The sequence below is a fragment of the Taudactylus pleione genome, unplaced genomic scaffold, assembly GCF_031769625.1.
Source record: "Taudactylus pleione unplaced genomic scaffold, aTauple2 ptg000173l, whole genome shotgun sequence".
Classification (NCBI taxonomy): domain Eukaryota; kingdom Metazoa; phylum Chordata; class Amphibia; order Anura; family Myobatrachidae; genus Taudactylus; species Taudactylus pleione.
Window position 1 is genome coordinate 5,533,726 of NW_028284575.1, and position 23,421 is coordinate 5,557,146.

At 46.7% G+C, this 23,421-nt stretch overlaps 1 protein-coding gene across 1 annotated transcript in view; it reads right to left on the bottom strand.

Annotated features, from left to right (window-relative positions):
- CFLAR (CASP8 and FADD like apoptosis regulator) overlaps window positions 1-13,134 on the bottom strand; it is a 99,961-nt gene extending 86,827 nt beyond the window's left edge. Inside the window, exon 1 of the mRNA XM_088475501.1 lies at window positions 13,062-13,134. Within this exon, the coding sequence (XP_088331627.1) occupies window positions 13,062-13,091 (30 nt within the window). The 5' untranslated portion in view covers window positions 13,092-13,134. The remainder of the gene's footprint in view (window positions 1-13,061) is intronic.
- Between the last annotated feature and the right edge of the window lie 10,287 nt (window positions 13,135-23,421).

The window sequence follows — 23,421 nt, forward strand, 5'->3', positions numbered from 1 at the left end:
CTACTAATGCTCTATACACTAGTGACAGCTACATCACTAACATCGTCACTGCTCTGCTCCCTATTGTCATACATTACTGTGTCATACACCTAATCCTTCCCCCACACATGCTCTATACACTAGTGACAGCTACATCACTAATATCATCACTGCTCTGCTCCCTTATGTCATACATTACTGTGTCCTACACCTAATCCTTCCTCCACACATGCTCTATAGAATAGTGACAGCTACATCACTAACATCGTCACTGCTCGGCTCCCTTGTGTCATACATTAATGTGTCATACACCTAAACCTTCCTCCACACATGCTCTATAGAATAGTGACAGCTACATCACTAATATCATCACTGCTCTGCTCCCTTGTGTCATACATAACTGTGTCATACACCTAATCCTTCCTCTACTAATGCTCTATACACTAGTGACAGCTACATCACTAATATCATCACTGCTCTGCTCACTTGTGTCATACATTACTGTGTCATACACCTAAACCTTCCTCCACACATGCTCTATAGAATAGTGACAGCTACATCACTAATATCATCACTGCTCTGCTCCCTATTGTCATACATTACTGTGTCCTACACCTAATCCTTCCTCCACACATGCTCTATACACTAGTGATATCTACATCACTAATATCATCACTGCTCTGTTCCCTTGTGTCATACATTACTGTGTCACACACCTAATCCTTCCTCCACACATGCTCTACTAGTGACAGCTACATCACTAATATCATCACTGCTCTGCTCCCTTGCGTCATACATTACTGTGTCATACACCTAATCCTTCCTCCACACATGCTCTATACACTAGTGACAGCTACATCACTAACATCGTCACTGCTCGGCTCCCTTGTGTCATACATTACTGTGTCATACACCTAATCCTTCCTCCACACATGCTCTATACACTAGTGACAGCTACATCACTAACATCGTCACTGCTCGGCTCCCTTGTGTCATACATTACTGTGTCATACACCTAATCCTTCCTCCACACATGCTCCATAGAATAGTGACACCTACATCACTAATATCATCACTGCTCTGCTCCTTATTGTCATACATTACTGTGTCCTACACCTAATCCTTCCTCCACTAATGCTCTATACACTAGTGACATCTACATCACTAATATCATTACTGCTCTGCTCCCTATTGTCATACTTTACTGTGTCATACACCTAATCCTTCCTCCACACATGCTCTATACACTAGTGACATCTACATCACTAATATCATCACTGCTCTGCTCCCTATTGTCATACATTACTGTGTCATACACCTAATCCTTCCTCCACACATGCTCTATACACTAGTGACAGCTGTATCACTAATATCATCACTGCTCTGCTCCCTTGTGTCATACATTACTGTGTCCTACACCTAATCCTTCCTCCACACATGCTCTATAGAATAGTGACAGCTACATCACTAACATCGTCACTGCTCGGCTCCCTTGTGTCATACATTACTGTGTCATACACCTAATCCTTCCTCCACACATGCTCTATACACTAGTGACAGCTTTATCACTAATATCATCACTGCTCTGCTCCCTTGTGTCATACATTACTGTGTCATACACCTAATCCTTCCTCCACACATGCTCTATACACTAGTGACAGCTACATCACCAATATCATCACTGCTCTGCTCCCTTGTGTCATACATTAATGTGTCCTACACCTAATCCTTCCTCCACACATGCTCTTTACACTAGTGACATCTACATCACTAATATCATCACTGCTCTGCTCCCTATTGTCATACATTACTGTGTCATACACCTAATCCTTCCTCCACACATGCTCTATACACTAGTGACAGCTTTATCACTAATATCATCACTGCTCGGCTCCCTTGTGTCATACATTACTGTGTCATACACCTAATCCTTCCTCCACACATGCTCTATACACTAGTGACAGCTTTATCACTAATATCATCACTGCTCTGCTCCCTTGTGTCATACATTAATGTGTCCTACACCTAATCCTTCCTCCACACATGCTCTTTACACTAGTGACATCTACATCACTAATATCATCACTGCTCTGCTCCCTATTGTCATACATTACTGTGTCATTCACCTAATCCTTCCTCCACATATGCTCTATACACTAGTGACATCTACATCACTAATATCATCAGTGCTCTGCTCCCTATTGTCATACATTAATGTGTCATACACCTAAACCTTCCTCCACACATGCTCTATAGAATAGTGACAGCTACATCACTAACATCGTCACTGCTCGGCTCCCTTGTGTCATACATTAATGTGTCCTACACCTAAACCTTCCTCCACACATGCTCTATACACTAGTGACAGCTACATCACTAATATCATCACTGCTCTGCTCCCTTATGTCATACATTACTGTGTCACACACCTAATCCTTCCTCCACACATGCTCTATACACTAGTGACATCTACATCACTAATATCATCACTGCACTGCTCCCTATTGTCATACATTACTGTGTCATACACCTAATCCTTCCTCCACACATGCTCTATACACTAGTGACAGCTACATCACTAACATCGTCACTGCTCTGCTCCCTTGTGTCATACATTACTGTGTCCTACACCTAATCCGTCCTCCACACATGCTCTATACACTAGTGACAGCTACATCACTAACATCGTCACTGCTCTGCTCCCTATTGTCATACATTACTGTGTCCTACACCTAATCCTTCCTCCACACATGCTCTATACACTAGTGACAGCTACATCACTAACATCGTCACTGCTCGGCTCCCTTGTGTCATACATTAATGTGTCCTACACCTAAACCTTCCTCCACACATGCTCTATACACTAGTGACAGCTACATCACTAATATCGTCACTGCTCTGCTCCCTTGTGTCATACATTAATGTGTCCTACACCTAAACCTTCCTCCACACATGCTCTATACACTAGTGACAGCTACATCACTAATATCATCACTGCTCGGCTCCCTTGTGTCATACATTACTGTGTCCTACACCTAATCCTTCCTCCACACATGCTCTATACACTAGTGACATCTACATCACTAATATCATCACTGCTCTGCTCGCTTGTGTCATACATTAATGTGTCCTACACCTAAACCTTCCTCCACACATGCTCTATACACTAGTGACAGCTACATCACTAATATCATCACTGCTCTGCTCCCTATTGTCATACATTAATGTGTCCTACACCTAAACCTTCCTCCACACATGCTCTATACACTAGTGACAGCTACATCACTAATATCGTCACTGCTCTGCTCGCTTGTGTCATACATTAATGTGTCCTACACCTAAACCTTCCTCCACACATGCTCTATACACTAGTGACAGCTACATCACTAATATCGTCACTGCTCTGCTCCCTTGTGTCATACATTACTGTGTCACACACCTAATCCTTCCTCCACACATGCTCTATACACTAGTGACAGCTACATCACTAACATCGTCACTGCTCGGCTCCCTTGTGTCATACATTACTGTGTCATACACCTAATCCTTCCTCCACTAATGCTCTATACACTAGTGACATCTACATCACTAATATCATTACTGCTCGGCTCCCTTGTGTCATACATTAATGTGTCCTACACCTAATCCTTCCTCCACACATGCTCTATACACTAGTGACATCTACATCACTAATATCATCACTGCTCTGCTCCCTTGTGTCATACATTACTGTGTCCTACACCTAAACCTTCCTCCACACATGCTCTATACACTAGTGATATCTACATCACTAATATCTTCACTGCTCTGCTCCCTTGTGTCATACATTACTGTGTCCTACACCTAATCCTTCCTCCACACATGCTCTATACACTAGTGACATCTACATCACTAATATCATCACTGCTCTGCTCCCTTGTGTCATACATTACTGTGTCATACACCTAATCCTTCCTCCACACATGCTCTATACACTAGTGACATCTACATCACTAATATCATCACTGCTCTGCTCCCTTTTGTCATACATTACTGTGTCATACACCTAATCCTTCCTCCACACATGCTCTATACACTAGTGATAGCTACATCACTAATATCATCACTGATCTGCTCCCTATTGTCATACATTACTGTGTCCTACACCTAATCCTTCCTCCACTCATGCTCTATACACTAGTGACAGCTACATCACTAATATCATCACTGCTCTGCTCCCTATTGTCATACATTACTGTGTCCTACACCTAATCCTTCCTCCACTCATGCTCTATACACTAGTGACAGCTACATCACTAATATCATCACTGCTCGGCTCCCTTGTGTCATACATTAATGTGTCCTACACCTAAACCTTCCTCCACACATGCTCTATACACTAGTGACATCTACATCACTAATATCATCACTGCTCTGCTCCCTATTGTCATACATTACTGTGTCCTACACCTAATCCTTCCTCCACACATGCTCTATACACTAGTGACATCTACATCACTAATATCATCACTGCTCTGCTCCCTTGTGTCATACATTACTGTGTCACACACCTAATCCTTCCTCCACACATGCTCTATACACTAGTGACATCTACATCACTAATATCATCACTGCTCTGCTCCCTTGTGTCATACATTAATGTGTCAAACACCTTAACCTTCCTCCACACATGCTCTATAGAATAGTGACAGCTACATCACTAATATCATCACTGCTCTGCTCCCTTGTGTCATACATTACTGTGTCATACACCTAATCCTTCCTCCACACATGCTCTATACACTAGTGATATCTACATCACTAATATCATCACTGCTCTGCTCCCTTGTGTCATACATTACTGTGTCCTACACCTAATCCTTCCTCCACACATGCTCTATACACTAGTGACAGCTACATCACTAATATCGTCACTGCTCTGCTCCCTTGTGTCATACATTACTGTGTCATACACCTAATCCTTCCTCCACACATGCTCTATAGAATAGTGACAGCTACATCACTAATATCATCACTGCTCTGCTCCCTATTGCCATACATTACTGTGTCCTACACCTAATCCTTCCTCCACACATGCTCTATACACTAGTGACAGCTACATCACTAACATCGTCACTGCTCGGCTCCCTTGTGTCATACATTACTGTGTCCTACACCTAATCCTTCCTCCACTAATGCTCTATACACTAGTGACATCTACATCACTAATATCATTACTGCTCGGCTCCCTTGTGTCATACATTACTGTGTCATACACCTAATCCTTCCTCCACACATGCGTTATAGAATAGAGACTGCAAAAAAACTGCATCAAAATCCGTCCAGTGGTTCTCGAGATTAGCCCAAACAAACAGACAGAGGCCTACCAGGGGCTTTACTTTATACTATGTATAGATGGATTAAGGAGCTTATTCAGAGTCGGTCGTGAGCGCTGAGCGCTCGCGACCGACTCGATGTTGCCCCACAGCACATGTGCACGACGGAGACGGTTCCGTCGTGCGCATGCGCAAGACCCGGCTAACGACGGGCACTCCATCGTTAGGGGTCTCATAGCAGACGGGGCGAGCTGTCGATGTTGAGTAGCAGCTCGCCCCGTTTGCTGGGCGGGACGGGGGCGTGCCCGGCCAAACGGAGGCGTTCCAGTCGGAACGCTTGCCATTTGGGGCCGGCCCCACTGACGTCATTGCTGATATCAGTGGGGAACTTCCTGCTCGAACAGAGCAGGAAGCTCCCTGGGGCTTACGAGTGCCCAGACCCTACCCTAGGGTCTGGTCGTAAGCCCCGATGGTCGCGATGGTCTTGACCATCGCGACCATCACCCATGTCGGTCGTTAGAGCTGTGGGTGGTAACCCACAGCTTAACGATCGACACGGAGGCGGCCGTTCAGGATGCAAGCGGCCGCCCTGATTCAGAGCGACCGCTTGCATCTAACGACCGCCTCTGAATGAGGCCCTAAGTGCTACTTCATATTATTTCAGTTCTGCTATTAAGTGCTACTTATATACGCAGATCACCGCACCTGCCGCACATTTATTTTACACAAAGCATTGTGTCGGAATTTAATTCAGCGCGATTTCCTGCTGCGCACATTACATCTTATCACAGTACGCAATCATCGCTTATTTCCCTGCGCACCTCTATGGAGTGCTGGGAAAAATGAGAGATGTTGCGCGACCATTTAATCTATACATATTGCGACGACTTGAATTCCTTCCCTTGTGTGTAACTAGACAGCTGATATATTATTTTAAGACTGTCCAGCAGATGGCGCATGTCTTTTAATTTCTGGCTGTGATGTATCCGTAAGGGGTATGCAGTCACAAAGTCGCCATTCACCGTGTCGACACCAGAATGTCAAACGTTATGATGTCAGCATCTAACATATTGGCATAGTGAAAATGTCGGCATTAGTGTCGGCTTTAGTGTTAGGATCAAAACAGCTTGTTATTATTATTTTTATTATCCTTTAATTATATAGCCGTACAAGGGGTCCGCAGCGCCTCACAAGGTACATGGACAGAAACAGAATGAACAAAACAAAGTCACTTCTAGTACAGAACGTTGCATGACATGGACATGGTCTATAAACATTGCTGCATTAGTAGTCATAATACCAAGGGAAAGGTGCCGCTGTATGCAGGGGGGAGGAGACGATGGTATAAGTGAGGGAAGGCAAAGCACATGAGGGAAGAGGTGCCTGCTCGTGAGAGCTAACAGTCTACAGGGGAGGGGCAGACAGACAGGGATGACACAGAGGGGACAGACAATGAGCAAGGAGCATGGGGCAGTGGGTTAGGATGAGAGTAGTGGGTCTTGAGAGCCCAGTTGAAGTTTTGTAGAGAGGTGGAGAGTCTGAGAGGGAGAGAGTTCCAGAGGAGCAGCTTGGGCAAAGTCTTGGAGGCGAGAGTGGGAGGAAGTAATCAGTTGGGTGGCATTCATTTGTGGAGCGAAGTGGACGGACGGGAGTGTACATGGAGATAAGGTCTGAGATGTAAATGGAAGAGGATTGGGTCAGGGTTTTGTAAGTAAGAGTGAGTAGTTTGAATTGGGTTCTGAAGGGGAAGGGGGGGCCAGTGTAGGGCTTCTAGGAGAGGGGAGGCAGATGTAGTACTTTTGGAGAGGAAGATGAGCCGAGCAGCAGCATTGAGGACAGATTGGAGAGGAGAGAGTTGGGAGTCAGGGAGGCCAGATAGGAGGTTACAGTAGTCCAATCTGGAGATGACCAGTGAGTGGATGAGGGTCTTATAGCATCCAGGGTGAGAGAGGGTCTGATCCTGGAGATATTTCTGAGATGAAAATGGCAGGACTGCGAGTGGTGCTGAATATGTGGTTTGAAGGAGAGGAAGGAGCCAAGGATAACCCCAAGACAGCGCACTTGGGGGCTAGAGGAGATGGTGGTGCTATCAATACATAGTGAAATTAATTGTGGAGGGTGAGGTAATTCGGGAGGGTGGGAAGATTATTAGCTCAGTAAGTCTTCACACACTCTAGACGATAACTTGAACGATATGGACGATAATGATATCGTTAGCGTTCAATATCGTCCAGTGTATATGCACGATATCGTTAATGATGCACGCTCCCAGACATTGAGCCTGGCAGCTCAAGGGAAAACACTTAACGAATTCGCTCATAGAGCATATCGTTAAGTGTGCATGAGCCTTTAGGTTTAAGAAAGTGCGAGACATCCAGGAAGAGATAGCAGAGAGACAGTTGGAGATACGGGTGAGGCGAGAGGGGGAGAGGGAGAGAGGTCAGGGGAGGAAAGGTAGATCTGAATATCATCAGCAAAGAAATTATATTGGAGACCAAAAGAGCTGAAGAGCTTACCTAGAGAGGACATATAGAGAGAGAGTAGGAGAGGACCAAAAACAGAGCTATGGGGGATACCTACTGGTAGAGGAAGTGGGGGAGAAGTGGAATCATGCAAGAAGACAGAGAAGGAACGGTCAGATAGGTAGGAGGACAGCCAGGAAAGAGAAGTCTCACATGGACCGAGGGAGTGAAGGTTTAGCAGAAGGAGATGGTGGGTCACAGTGTCAAAAGCAGCAGAGAGGTCAAGGAGAATGAGGATGGAGTAATTGCCCTTGGATCTGTTGACATTATCACCAGGAAACATTTCGGCAGTGTCGATATTCTGCATATTGGCCTTGTCAACATTATAAACATGTCGACTTGGTGACTGTCAACGTAATATACCAAACTCTACAACAGGCTGTTGTATGACTTCATCAAAATGTGACTTCTTCATCAGAAGCATGGCTGGGGGTTTCCGTGGCAATTCAGAGTGACATGCGACATCCCCCGTCAGGCCCTGCAGTAGGGCCAACCGCAATGTCACTAGCGACTCGCGTGGGCGCGCATTTCATGGGTACACACTAGACGACATATCGTCTAGTGCAGGGGTAGCCGACCCCGGTCTTCAAAAGCTACTAACAGGGCATGTTTTCCAGGTCACCTCACAGAATCACAAGTGAATAATTAGCTCCACCTGGGGATCTTTTAAAATGTGTCAGTGAGTAATGAATATACCTGTGCACCTGCTGGGTGATCTGGAAAACGTGAACTGTTAGTAGCTCTCGAGGACCTGATTGGCTACCCCTGGTCTAGTGTGTACCCAGCTTAAGACTAACTGTGGGTAGATGTACTAAGCCTTGGACAGAGATAAAGTACCAAACAATCAGCTCCTAACTGTAATTTTTTAAACACAGCCTGTAACATGGCAGATTGGTTGGTACTTTGGACCACATTCAGAGTCTGCCGCGAGCGCTGATGCGCTCGTAGCCGACTCGATGGTTTGGCCTGCGCACGCGCAGCGGCCGCACTGCGTGTGCACAAGCCCCGGAGCGACAGAGAAACTCTGGGTGGCACTGGGACTGTGAGGAGCTCTTCTGTTCTGCTTTCTTCAGCTCAGCAGTTTATGCATAGAGAGTCAGGGGTCTATGTACTAAGCCTTGGATGGAGATAAAGTGAACGGAAATAAAGTCCCAACCAATTAGCTCCTAACTGTCATTTTTCAAACACAGCCTGTGACATGGCAGTTAGGAGCTGGTTGTTTGGGACTTTATTTTTGTTTACTTTATCTTCACCAAAAGCTTAGTAAATACACCCCTTTGGAGAGAGATAAAGTGGACGTAGATAAAGTACCAACTAATCAGCTACTAACTGTAATTTTTCAAACACACACAGCCTGTAAAGTGACAGTTAAGAGCCGATTGGTTGGTACTTTATCTCTCTGCAAGGCTTGGTACATAAATCCATCAGGCTCATACCTTTACTTTCATACCTTAGATTCCAGCACTAGGAGAGACATCTGAATACAACTTTCGGATACACCCCATTCCTACCTCACATTCCCACCCCGTCACACCTGTGTTGTTTCTCCCATTGTGTTTCTGTATCACCCCGCATGCATGCAATATAGCCTCAGTTTTAACATCCCCCCAAAACCCATTACTGTAACACTCCTGTTAGTGGCTACACAATACAGTGCCAGCTCACGACGTACTGTGGGCCACCCTGGCAATCTCTTATTAACTATTTTAACTGAATATTAACACGTTTTGTTTGCCAATTAATAGCTCAGTGCAGAATATCCTCAGCTTCCATAAACTGACCTAATCTACAATGTACAGTACAATCCTGGGATTGAGATTTCTTTTCAATTCCAAATCCCAGGATTACAAAAATGGGGCAGGACCCTAACCACACATGCTGGGACGGGACCCTAACCATACATGCTGGGGCGGGACCCTTACCATACATGCTGGGACGGGACTACCTAAACATACATGCTGGGACAGGACCCTAACCATACATGCTGGGGTGGGACCCTAACCATACATGCTGGGACGGGACTACCTAAACATACATGCTGGGACAGGACCCTAACCATACATGCTGGGGCGGGACCCTAACCATACATGCTGGGGGGGGACCCTAACCATACATGCTGGGGGGGACTTAACCATACATGCTGGGGCGGGACCCTAACGATACATGCTGGGACGGGACCCTAACCATACATGCTGGGGGGGACCCTAACCATACATGCAGGGACGGGACCCTAACCATACATGCTGGGGGGGACCCTAACCATACATGCTGGGGGGGGACCCTAACCATACATGCTGAGACGGGACCCTAACCATACATGCTGGGACTGGACCCTAACCATACATGCTGGGACAGGACCCTAACCATACATGCTGGGGCGGGACCCTAACCATACATGCTGGGGCGGGACCCTAACCATACATGCTGGGGGGGGACCCTTACCATACATGCTGGGACAGGACCCTAACCATACATGCTGGGGCGGGACCCTTACCATACATGCTGGGGTGGGACCCTAACCATACATTCTGTGATGGGACCCTAACCATACATGCTGGGGGGGACCCTAACCATACATGCTGGGATGGGACCCTAACCACACATGCTGGGGCGGGACCCTTACCATACATGCTGGGACGGGACCCTAACCATACATACTGGGGCGGGACCCTAACCATACATGCTGGGACGGGACCCTAACCATACATGCTGGGGTGTCATCTAGAAGAGTCTGGATACAATACAGCATTTGAGGTCTCTTTCAGTACACTGGAAAGGTTATATTACATTATATTATGTTATCACAGTTAAAAAAAAAAATTAGTCTTGTCCAAACGTAATTTTGCTGTATGTTTTGGACTTGCTGAAATGACTGGTGACAAAAAAAAAAAGATATGTATAGAATTAGAACTTGATATCTAAAAAATCTATTTTTATTATTTATCAAATCACAAGCTAGTGACAGCTCGTCGGATAAATACATTTAGAATAGATACCATCCCATAGATAGGTCATGGGCCCATAAGCTTTTAGGGGCCTATTTATCGAACAATATTTGTGGGATATCCTCCAAAAACACTTGTATCCAATATCTGACACGACCCCCACAATCTTCAGATGGCGTTAGCTGTAGTAGTCTATAGACTACAGATCAATAATAATTACTGCGCGAGACGATTCCACCGCTCATGCGTAGTCATGCAGTAGTGCACCGGGGTCCCGATAGAGAAGTGAAATAGTATATTCAGGTGATCCATCATTTCTTATTGTCTAAAACCCGATAATTACTAAATATGACTCTGTTGGTGCGTAGACACGGTCCAACTTTGCAGGACGATAAGAACGATAACGATATTGTTAAATCGTTATCGATCATATTGTCCTGTTTTTGGGCCCCCTCCAACCGATGGTGTATGCGCGGGCACAGATGGTCGATATTGACCAGGTTAGCTTGGTTGATGATCACGGGTCGTTATAGCCGTATGGGGGTTGGTGCATGTGCTGGATGTTCGATATTGAACATCCAGCACATGCAGGACGATCAGACAACAATCATCTGATCGTTGTCTGATCACTCCGTGTGTACGGGCCATAAGTGTGTACGGGATACGTTCAGTATCCCGACACAGGGATGCCGGTGCTTAGAATACTGGCGCTGGAATCCCGACACCTGTCAGAATCCTGGCGCCGGCATTCCGAAGTTAGTAGCGGGAATGAGGGGAGGGTTAGGCACTATGGGCAGGGTTAGTGTTAGGCACTAGGGGGAGGGTTAGGGTTAGGCACTAGGGGGAGGGTTAGTGTTAGGCACTAGGGGGAGGGTTAGGGTTAGGCACTAGGGGGACGGTTAGTGTTAGGCACTAGGGGGAGGGTTAGGGTTAGGCACTAGGGGGAGGGTTAGGGTTAGGCACTAGGGGGAGGGTTAGGCACTAGGGGGAGGGTTAGGCACTAAGGGGGAGGGTCAGGGTTAGGTACTAAGGGGAGGGGTTAGTGTTAGGCACTAGGGGGAGGGTTAGGGTTAGGCACTAGGGGGAGGGTTAGTGTTAGGCACTAGGGGGAGGGTTAGGCACTAAGGGGAGGGTTAGGGTTAGGCACTAGGGGGAGGGTTAGGCACTAGGGGCAGGGTTAGGGTTAGGCACTAAGGGGGAGGGTTAGGGTTAGGCACTAAGGGGAGGGTTAGGCACTAAGGGGGAGGGTTAGGGTTAGGCACTATGGGAGGGTTAGGTACTAGGGGGAGGGTTAGGTTTAGGCACTAAGGGGGAGGGTTAGGATTAGGCACTAGGGGGAGGGTTAGGCACTAGGGGGAGGGTTAGGGTTAGGCACTAGGGGGAGGGTTAGAGTTAGGCACTAAGGGGAGGGTTAGGATTAGGCACTAGGGGAGGGTTAGGTTTAGGCACTAGGGGGAGGGTTAGGGTTAGGCACTAAGGGGGAGGGTTAGGGTTAGGCACTAGGGGGAGGGTTAGGCACTAGGGGGAGGGTTAGGGTTAGGCACTAGGGGGAGGGTTAGGGTTAGGCACTAAGGAGGAGGGTTAGGTTTAGGGTGCAGGGAGGGGGAGGGGAGGTTAGGTTTAGGCACTAGGGGAGAGGTTAGGTTCAGGTACCGGGGAGGATGGGTTAGGGTTAGGCTCTAGGGGGAGGGTTAGGGTTAGGCACTAAGGAGGAGGGTTAGGTTTAGGGTGCAGGGAGGGAGAGGGGAGGTTAGGTTTAGGCACTAGGGGAGAGGTTAGGTTCAGGCATCGGGGAGGATGGGTTAGGGTAGGGAGATGGTTAGGATACCTACCAACAGGTGTCGGTATCTTAACCCTGTCAGGGTGCCGGGGTCGGGATTATGATCACCGGGATCCCGAGCGCCGACGTCCCGTACCCATCCCGTGTGTACAATTAAGCATTAAAAACAGGCAAAATACGGTAACATGATACAAGCAATAGAACAGATATTTAATGATGAAGTACATATCTTTTTGGAAAGTATTGTGGCTGTGTACAAAGAAACATGGAGCAAATTAGTCCCATACAGGAGTGCACTAACAAAGAAATGTCACTTTTCTTACCCACATTCATAATGAGGACAGTACTAGTTCTAATGGCATCTGCTAGGGTATAGATGTACAGCACGGATCAAGCCCCCCCTGCCTCCCCCTTTATCCTGTACACCCTCAGATACACATGCAGCTTGCTCACTGATCCATCAGCCACTAATGCCAGCCCCAGTTTGCCTGGCACTCTCACAGTCTCCAGGTTACCGTACCTTAGCTGCTGGGTAGAGAAGGGAAGTCATGTTGTTTAGTTTCGCAGAGCAGAACAGAAAGAACAAACAAGGAAGGATGACACACAAAAATGGATTTCATAATAGTGACGTGATAGAGGAAACACCTACTAAGCACTTGTCAGAACACATAGGTGAGTGCAGTGTTATTAGTGTACACCCAGGGCCTGAGTCATTACGGATCGCTATTGTGATCGTATCTCCTTAATCGCACGCAGGTCTGCTGCGAAAATATGCTAATGAATACAATGGCACTGCCGTCGCTCTGCCAAAATAGAGACTCCCACTGCCGCCCACTACCGCTATCTCGCATCCGTAATACCTCGCGGTCCTGCTTACACATCGGAAACATCGAGCAGCATCGGCCCCTCGAGCACAATTACAGCAGCCCTGACCTTACTTAGAAGCTGCTAACCTCGTCGCACACAGTGAGTACTCAGGCTGCGTATACCGTCCCAATGGCTAAGTTCTGCACGCCCATACAACGGTGCCCAAACGGACAGGCACGCCTGCGTTCCTCCGACCCCCCCCCCCTCCCCGTCACCACCCCCAAACACTGACTACCTGTCACTCACTCTGTGATGGCTTACCGTGCTCTGCGTAGTCTGAGTGCGATCGCAGTATAGCCTTCACGCACTGCTATGCATAGGTAAGCTGTCGCAGTTGCGATCTGTAATGATTTAGGCCCTGAGTACGTTGATAGGTATGTGTTTATAATGCACACTTGCCAACTTTTTTGACCTCCCCACTGGGAGATCCAAGCAGCGATTCGTCTCATCATGGCAATGCCTTCCGCTGCGTAATGCTGTCATCGTGCCCCTTCACCCCCACACACTGCCCATTCCCCGTCCCTGAGTGCAGGAGGGTGCCTCGCTCTTCAGGGTATATAATTACATAACTGCGGGGAGGGAAACAGCTGCTGGGCAATGTGAGACTATGGGTCACATGTGAAACCTTTTCCTTATGTTTGGTACAGAAGGGAGAACACACAGGGTCACATATAAACGGTGCTGCTATGTCATGCTGCACAGTCTCGATGGAGCGTGATTGCATGAGGAACCTGCTCTCTGCTAAGGGGTGGGGGGAGTCGGGATTCTGTTGGGAAGTGGGACTGCATGCCTTCAGACCACAAAAGTACCGGGGAGCCCAAGAAAAACAGGACCCTGGAGATCAGCGTCTTCTGAGTACCCAGAAGAAACCCACGCAAACATGGGAAGAACATCACCCACACAGAGAGAGCCTTAAGGTGGGTGCACACCTGAACGACTTGCCTTCACCCTGGACATCGCATGATTGCCGGTACACACTTAAAAGATTTAATGAACGACGGAACGATCACTGTTCCGTCCTTCCTTAATATTTACAGCCTCGCATGCGATATCATGTGACTGGCCGCGCAGCACTGCCAAACACACGATATCGCATGTGATCACTGGAGCGCGCAAATCAGGCATACACACAGCCTGCTTAGTGGGGATCAAAACCCAGGACCCCTGAGATCCAGGAATGCTAAACACTACACCGACCAAAATAACTTTTATATGTGATAGCTTTTATCGTTTCAGGTCTCAGGGTCTTAGAGTGAAAAGTGATAAGGTACCAGCCAATAAGGAAGGGTGCTAATCCAGACTGAGGGCGTCTCCTTTCCCTCAAGTGTGCAATAAAGCACATTAAAGAGGTTACCTGGATATGGTGGGTAGGCCCATAACCTTGGCCATGATTATGCAAAAAACCTCTATTGTTTGCAAAATTGTATTGCATTTATATATTATCAATAATTTGGAGTTGTGCACCTGACATTTGTCTGTTTCTGTGCCTGCAATTAGTCTCATCAGGTAGCACCTACCATTATATATATTCAGGGTGTGCAGTCCAGGAATCTTTCCCATATACTCCATTTAATGTGCTTTATTGCACACCTGAGGGAAAGGAGACGCCCTCATTCTGGACTAGCACCCTTCCTTATTGGTTTAAAAGCAAGGAGTCTTGTAATGAATATGCACACTGGTATTAGGCACAATTCTAGGTAAGTCCTACAAGTTATATACTGTAGTGCAACTTTGGTTAATTTTTGCGGCATGGGTCCCCCTGGATTGCTTTGGTTGATCTGTTTCAGGGCACCGCATTATAACACATTATTCTTTTATAACACATATTAACCCTTCACTGTTTGTTTATTATACATGTATTTCACTTTTTTATTTTCATTCTTTATATGCAGCAATGGCTGCTCTTAACCATCTCTTTTACACTGCACTTTTCTTACTATGGCGGTGCCCTGGGGTGGCTTAGCTGGGCCAGTTTTGGGGGGCCCTTTGGTGGGCAGGCCGGGGGGGGTGGCTGCCCAAACGGAGGCGTTCCCATGTGAATGCCAACCGTTTGGGGCCGGCCCCACTGACATCACAAGTGATGTCAGTGGAGAGATTCCGGCTCTGTTAGAGCCGAAATCTCTCTGGGGCTTGCGTCAACGAGACCCTACCACAAGGGTCTCGTTGCAAGCCCGATGGTTGCGATGGTCTTGACCATCGCGACCATCTTCCTGGCCGCTCGCTATAGCTGTGGGTGGTCACCCACAGCTATGCGAGCGACCAGGAGGCCGTTCTAAAAAAAAAAAAGACCAGTCCTGATTCAGAGCGAGCGCTCTTTCAGAGCGTCCGGCTCTGAATCAGGCCCTTAATTCCTGAGTAAAGTCAGACCTTGTGCAAGTGTGCGTGAGGCTCCTATTGTGCGCGATGTTACCGATAGTTTTGCAGACTTGCTAAGTATTACGGATACTAGGGGGGAGGGTAAGGTAAGGGGGGCATCCTTATGTTAGACTGCGTATGGCATTGCAATTGCGTGCGTAATCGCAGCTGCGATCGCAATAGGGATCCTTGCTGAATCAGGCTCTAGAACACTCAGCAAAGTAGCATATCACAATAGTAGGAATAAGGATACAGCACTATTAAAGGTTAACTAGTATTACAAATAAAATGTATGTTACCAAAAAAAAATATAGATATTCAGTAAATATAATGGTGCAACTGATCAGTAATGATTCAAACATTTATAAAAAAAAAAAAGCAATAAAATGTTCCACATAAAAGGTCAATATTAAAAAAGCTAATTAGCAAACATTGAATTATACACAGCAATAAACTAGTGCAGAACAGTGAATTCAGGTCTGGCTCGTACCCACGTAGCCAAAGTCCTAGGAATGTAAGGTATCAGTCCAGATAGGCCGTTTTCCGTTAGGAATATTTACCAGACCTTAGATTTCGAGGTCAAAATTCTTTAAGCGAGATGACTTGCGGTGGTTTTGGCTGTGGATCCGTGGCTGGAGAGATGGGAGGTGGCCAGTACTGTGCGTCTGGGCAAAATGCAGTCTTGATTTTGGAGTCCAGAGGAATCACTGGGTCGTCGGTGGAAGGTGCAAATAAGCGTATTGGAAAAATAAAGCCAGGTACACACTATAAGATTATCTGTCCAATATGGCTGGTTGCAGGGCCGCAATAAGGGGGGAGCTTTGGCTGGAGGTGCACATGCCTGGGTGCGCCGCTGTACCCACCACCAGTGTCCTCCAGCCCGGCGCCGCAGGGAGGCTCCAAGCTGGACGCCCGCTGAGATTTTATTACCAGAGGGGACCCTGCTCCTTCCCTGCAGCGCCATGGTAGCCGGAGGCTGGAGTTCTCTCCTGAACTCCAGCTTCTGCCTCTCCCCACGGGCACTATGGGAGAGACGTCATCCCATAGTTCCGAGAAGCAGCCAAGCAGACCGGCCGGCGGCGGATGCAGGAGCGGGGTTTAAGGTAAGTATTGGTTTTTTTTTGTTGTTGTGTAAGTGGCACTACAGGGGCATAACTATGAGGGCATTACTATATGGGCACTACTACAGGGGCATTACTATAGGTGCACTGCTGAAGGGGACATTACTATAGGGGCACTGCTGCAGGGGGCATTACTATGTCGAAGCCGGATAATTGGCTGAGACAGGATCGGTTTAAAATTAGATCAGGACGACGCCATTTTGCGAATGGCAATGAGACGCCATTTTGCGACTGGCCGCCCAGCGCCATTTTAGTGAAACTCGCCATTAAAAGTACATACAGCGATGCTATTATTTAGCGTCGTGCGATTCCCACGCAATAGAAAGAAGTTAAAAGTCCTCACCATACAAATACAGACAGTCACTAAAACATATGAAATGATTAACCCTGCAAAACACATATCATGGTGTACTCCACAAACACGTAGTCGCACAGCGCTAACTAGCGTCTTTTCCCAATTCCCCAATACTTACACACTGCACACTTACATAAAAGGTTCCTTAACATTAAAAGGCAATATTCAAGGTTTATTCAGTAATGATTAATGTTGTGAAATAAAGGTTATTTGATATCCAAGGTTTAGTACATGATAAGCAGACCGTGTTTGGTGTTGTACTGATCCACTGTGTCTCAACAGATTTCCGGTATCATCGGTGAGAAGATCGCAACATGCGTCTGCAAATTATGGACTATAGAGAGTTAAAACATTAAAATGTACTCTGTAATGTTAGCAGCTTAGATTAGCATGCAGCGGGAAAAAGGACACAAAGGGCTGTCGGAGGCTGACTTGTGTCCATTTGAATTAACCTATGAACTATCCTGTAACAGAAGCATCATGACGGTGAACCAATGAAATCATGCCAATCTGTTCTATTGTATTGCCTATCCCTGTAAGATTATATATGTGTGCTCTCTGATCCCAGTCGGGAGTCTTCTTGCTGTGCTGTTGATGGAGGTTTCTATTGCTGATGCCGGTATCTGGGTCCAGAGCGCGTGCATATGTAACAACTGTACCTTGGGTCTGTATGATTTACTTGCGCTAATTGTATTTAGATCACAGCGTGTAACTATCTGTTTTTATATTGAATAATATCTTTTTGTGCTTTGGAACCACACTCAAAGTCTGAAAGCATTTATTTCTTGTGCGTCTCATAACGCTGTATAGCGACAATTTTAGAAAGTATAGGAAGGAATATTGGGCCTGATTCAGAGCTGAACGCTCTGACCAGAGCGCTTGCTCTGAATCAGGGCCCTCCTACCTTTTTTTGGAGCATCCTCATGGACGCTCGCATAGCTGTGGGTTACCACCCACAGCTATAGCGAGCGTCCATGATGATGGTCGCAATGGTCTTGACCATCGCGACCATTGGGCTTGCGACAGAGACCCTGCGGTAGGGTCTCGCTGCCGCAAGCCCTGGAGTGATTTTGGCTCTATCAGAGCCAAAATCACTCCTGCTAACATCACTAGTGATGTCAGTGGAGCCGGCTTGAGACGGTAGGCGTTCCCATGGGAATGCCTTTGGCTGGCAGGCACGCCCCCGGCACGCCCACCAAAGGGGGCGTGCTGTCAATCAACATCGACAGCACGCCCCCTTTGGTGCGAGACCCGGAGCGATGGAGAGCCCGTCGCTCGCCGGGTCTCGCACATGCACACGCCGGAGCTCCCTCCGTCGTGCGCATGTGCAGTGGGGGAACATCGACCCATTTGCTAGCGTACTGCTGCTCACGAGGGGGTCTGAATGACCCCCATTGTTAGGAGGTATAGGCAGGAATCGATTCTTAGAAGGTATAGACAGGCAGGAATCGATAGTTGGGGACTCACAGTCTGAAATCACGCTAGCGGCTACCGGTCACTAGTTAACACTCGGTAGCGATCTCTCAGCAAAAGGGTGGAGGCGCCATAGCAGGAGAACGCATTGTGCCTTCGAAATCTGCTACCACTGTGTTGCTGAGAGTCCGCTACCTGTTATTCTGGCTTTAGGAGCGCTGATTAAGAATCCAGGGACGAGGGAGGAAAAAGTTTGTTTTCCTTCATCGCATTATTGTGTATGCGACTAGTCGCACAATAGCGTATACGTGCTTCCGGTATTGCTGCCATGTGTTTTGAACAAAGCCGTTGAGAGTGCATTGATAGATAAGCATTGTTGTAAGCATCTTGATCAGTGTTGCCATAGTCTGGGAAAACATGTATATTCCTGCACAGGAAAAGGGTGTGTAACAGTGAGTATTTGTTGATAGGGACAACTGTTCCCTAGTTAAGGGTATCGTAGGACCCTTCAGGACTAGGCGCAAGGGGATGACCTAGTAGCTCGGTAGTAGATACCTCAGTCTATACACATAAGCAGGTGTAGTTGTTGTCTTTGTTGTAGGTTCGGCTCTCAGTGTGATTACAGTATTCAGTGATCAGTTAGGGTTATTTGAGCATTGTAATTGAACCGCACAGTTTTGGCTAAATTGTGATTGTGAACTGGGTAGAGGGTGGATGAAATCACTGAAAAGGGTAGGTGTGTGGGCGCATCCTGTTAATATCGTCCGCAGGTAAGTGAAAGTATCTTGACTGTCTTTCACCAGTTTAAATCTTTATTGAAAAGCTTAGGGTTCTCCCAGTATGGGGGCCAAGCAAACGGTAGAGATGTTAGATGATGTGCTGCTGTTGGAAGCGCCGCTTGGGTCGGCACGACATATTATGCATACTAGGTACGGTGCTTATGCAACTAGGTACTGTGATGTATGGTTTAAGATGACGATAAAGAGTGTTAGACCGTTTCCCAGAATTGGTAGCTTTGATAAGGATGTATTGAACAGTGTCCGAAATCACATCAGTCTGGTGCGTTCTCGAATGAAAAAGGTAAAATATAACGAATGTTTAAAGTTATGGCAGCATGAGGGGGATGCGTGGCTTAAAGGTGTGCACGCGGCGCAAACTAGCGTTGTGAGCAAGCTACAGGAGAGCGCACCCACAGCGCTAAACTGCGGTGCATGCGCGCCGTGAAATAGCGCGCACGTGCAGCAAGGTAGCATTGTGGAAGGTATTCCCAGTGGGTCACCACCACCTCTGCCCTATGCGGATGGGGGTGCAGGTACGGTTGTTGTAAATACCCATAAAAATGTAACAAGTAACTTGTACCCTCTCTTAAGTAATCATAAAGAAAATGTTTATGATGCGGATGATGAGCCTATTGTTATGTCTGCCATTTCCCATGCTGTACACATGTTAGATGCTCCATCACAACAAGCACAAGTGGTGGCCCCATCTCCATCAGGGATAGTACAGGAAGTGTTAACATCCCCTGCACCCGTACATGAAGTTGTTAATCATATACGTAGCAGTAATAGACTAAATCCCCAGCCAGGTAATAAGGTCAAAAGTAGCAGTGCAGTCGGTCTGCATCCCATCCGGATAATAACTGTTCCGAATGGGAATGCGGATGCGAACGGTGTAGTGCCTACAAGGGAGATAGCGATGCATTGTCCTTGGACAAGAGCAGAGCTAAATTCCATAATTAATGATTTCCCTGATCCTAAAAAGGAATTAGCCAAATGCCAAAGATTTTAGAAAACTTTGGGTAGTGCTCACGAGCCAACCAATAAAGATTGGCGAGTGGTGTTAAGGGCTTGTCTTCCACGCAATACCGACGTGACAAAGTTTATCACGGATTGTATATTGGATGGAGATGTTCCCTTAACAGACGAAATTAACCAAGGTAACATTACCCGCATTATTATAACTCAATTGGGTGTATATTTTCCAGTAGTAGTTAACTGGAGCAAAATTTTCACCATAAAACAAAGAGAGTGAATCTGCAGAGGATTATTGTAACCGAGCTCTGCAGGCTATCACCCAGTACACTGGGATAGAGGATATTAAAGATAGCACTCATCACAGGGGAATGATCATCACTGTACTTATGGATGGTCTAAAAGAGAACCTAAAGACCCGAGTTCAGACCTCACTACCTGGCTGGAGGGGACTCACTGTAGACACCCTCATAGAATCTGCTATTGAACATGATAAGAACATCCTTAAAAAGAGAGAGACCCAGAGCGAGAAGCTAATGGCTGTTAGTATTCAAGCTCTAGAAGGAATGAATATACCATCACAACCACCAGACACACATGAACCTGCACAGCTACACGCCCTCACCAATCCTGCACCACCACAAACACTACCCTACCCCACTTATCACACACAGCCACAAAACCCATACTATCCACAACCACCATATTACCCTCCAGCTCCTTATCCACACCCACAATCTTTCCCTGCCTCTCAACCCACACAACAACCCTTTCAACCACCCCATTTACGAAGGTGCTTCAACTGCAATCAGTTGGGACACCTAAGTAAGAACTGTAAAGTGAAGAGGGCGGGACCCCCTAACCAGGGAGTACCTGGATATCCTCATAAGGCATATACACAGAGTACAGGGAATTTTCAGCAGTCACCAGCTCCAATTGTAGCCGTAAATGCTGTATTGGAGGGTGAGAGTCAACGCTAGGGGTCAGGTCATACCTGTAGTCTACAGATAGTCAGGTTAACTGGAAGTACTAGGGAAGAACCAGTGATGATGGTTGATGTAGCTGGTACTAAACATCCTTTTCTTGTAGACACAGGGGCGACCAGGTCAGTGATAAAATCTCCCGCTAACTTACAGGTAACCAGCAAGACAGTACCTGCAATGGGTGTAACGGGTAAAGTGCAACATTATCCTTTAACAACATCCACAGAGGTCACTATCGGGCCATTGCATACCAGGCATTCTTTCCTCCTGGCAGCAGCGGCTCCTACTAACCTACTGGGAAGGGATTTGTTATGTAAGATGGGATGTGTCATATATTGTCATATGTGTCATATATTGTACCCCGGATATTTCTAGATATCCCAGAGAGAGTTGTGTACGAGGTGAGGGATATGTTGGACACTCCCCAAAGGATAATGTATCACTCTACTGGTTCAGGTAAAAATCCATCTCTGGTAGATCAAATGTTATCCCAAATTCCAGATTCGCTTTGGACCAAGGATGGACAGGACACTGGATTAATGGCAAAAGTAAGTCCCGTAATGGTAAATCTAAAGTGCTAAAGTGGTAGGCAAGCTCCAAAAATTCCCCAGTACCCATTAAAACAGGAAGTAGAATTAGGGGTTTATCCCATAATTGAGCGATAGTTACAGCAGGGAATTTTAGTTCGTACAGCAAGTGTCGCCAACAGTCCCATCTTTCCTGTAAAGAAGAGTATTGGGAGGGGTTATAGCCTGGTACAAGACCTTAGAGGGGTTAATAAGGTGGTAGAGAGCCAATTTCCTGTAGTGCCAAATCCAGCTGTCATTCTTATGCAGATCCCACCAAATGCAACCCATTTCACTGTCATTGACCTCTGCTCTGCTTTCTTCTCTGTACCTCTTCATCCTGACTGTCAGTACTTATTCGCCTTCACATACAGGGGTGTACAATACACATGGACACGATTTCCTCAGGGTTTCATAGACAGCCCCAGTATCTTCTCCCAGGCCTTACACGACTGTTTACAATCTTTTCAACCTGCCAATGGATCTGTTCTAATCCAATATGTGGACGATTTATTTTTATGTTCTGATTCGTTTATGTCATGTTTTAATGATACTAAACTTAGGTTGCTAAGGACAAACTACAGCCATGCCAGTCCAGGGTTAATATTTGGGACACTGCCTAACCCAGGGGTTACGACATCTCACAAACGACAGAATCCAGGCCATACAGAACATGACACTGCCGCAGAACCAACAGCAAATTCGTACCTTCTTGGGAATGTGTGGATACTGCAGAATGTGGATCCCAGGTTTTTCTATTTTGGCCTTGCCATTACAGGACTTAGTCTCTTCCTCAAAGCCCGATCGTGTCATAAACACAGAGGAATCAGAGCAGGCTTTCCCTAATCTTAAGGATAGTCTGACAAGAGCACCTGCATTGGGAATACCTGACTATGAAAAACCTTTTGATTTGTATTGTACGGAAGCTGAGGGTTGTGCAGCAGGTGTCCTAACACAAAAACATGGTGATGCCAGTAGGCCCGTAGCATACTACAGTGCTCAATTGGACACTGTGGCAAGATCACTCCCAACATGTTTAAGAAGTGTAGATGTGACATTTTACATGGATGGGAGTTGTCAAAGACAAACTGACAATGGAGAGTTATGTACAGGTTATGCTATGGTAAATGACGAGGACGTTATAGAAGCCGAACCTTTAGGCCCACCACACTCAGCCCAAGTGGCAGAACTGGTGGCACTAAAGAGAGTGTGTGAATTAGCGGAAGGTAAATCTGCTAATATCTACACTGACTCTAGGTACGCCTACGGGGTAGTACACGATTTCGGTGCCTTATGGCGTCTGAGAAAGTTTATGACGGCAACAGGCACACCAATTGCACATTCCAAACATATAAAAGGACTATTAACAGCAATCCAATTGCCAAAGGCAGTGGCAGTAATAAAGTGTAAAGCCCATACATGTGAGGATGATCCAGTGTCACTGGGCAACAACAGGGCAGACGAAGCTG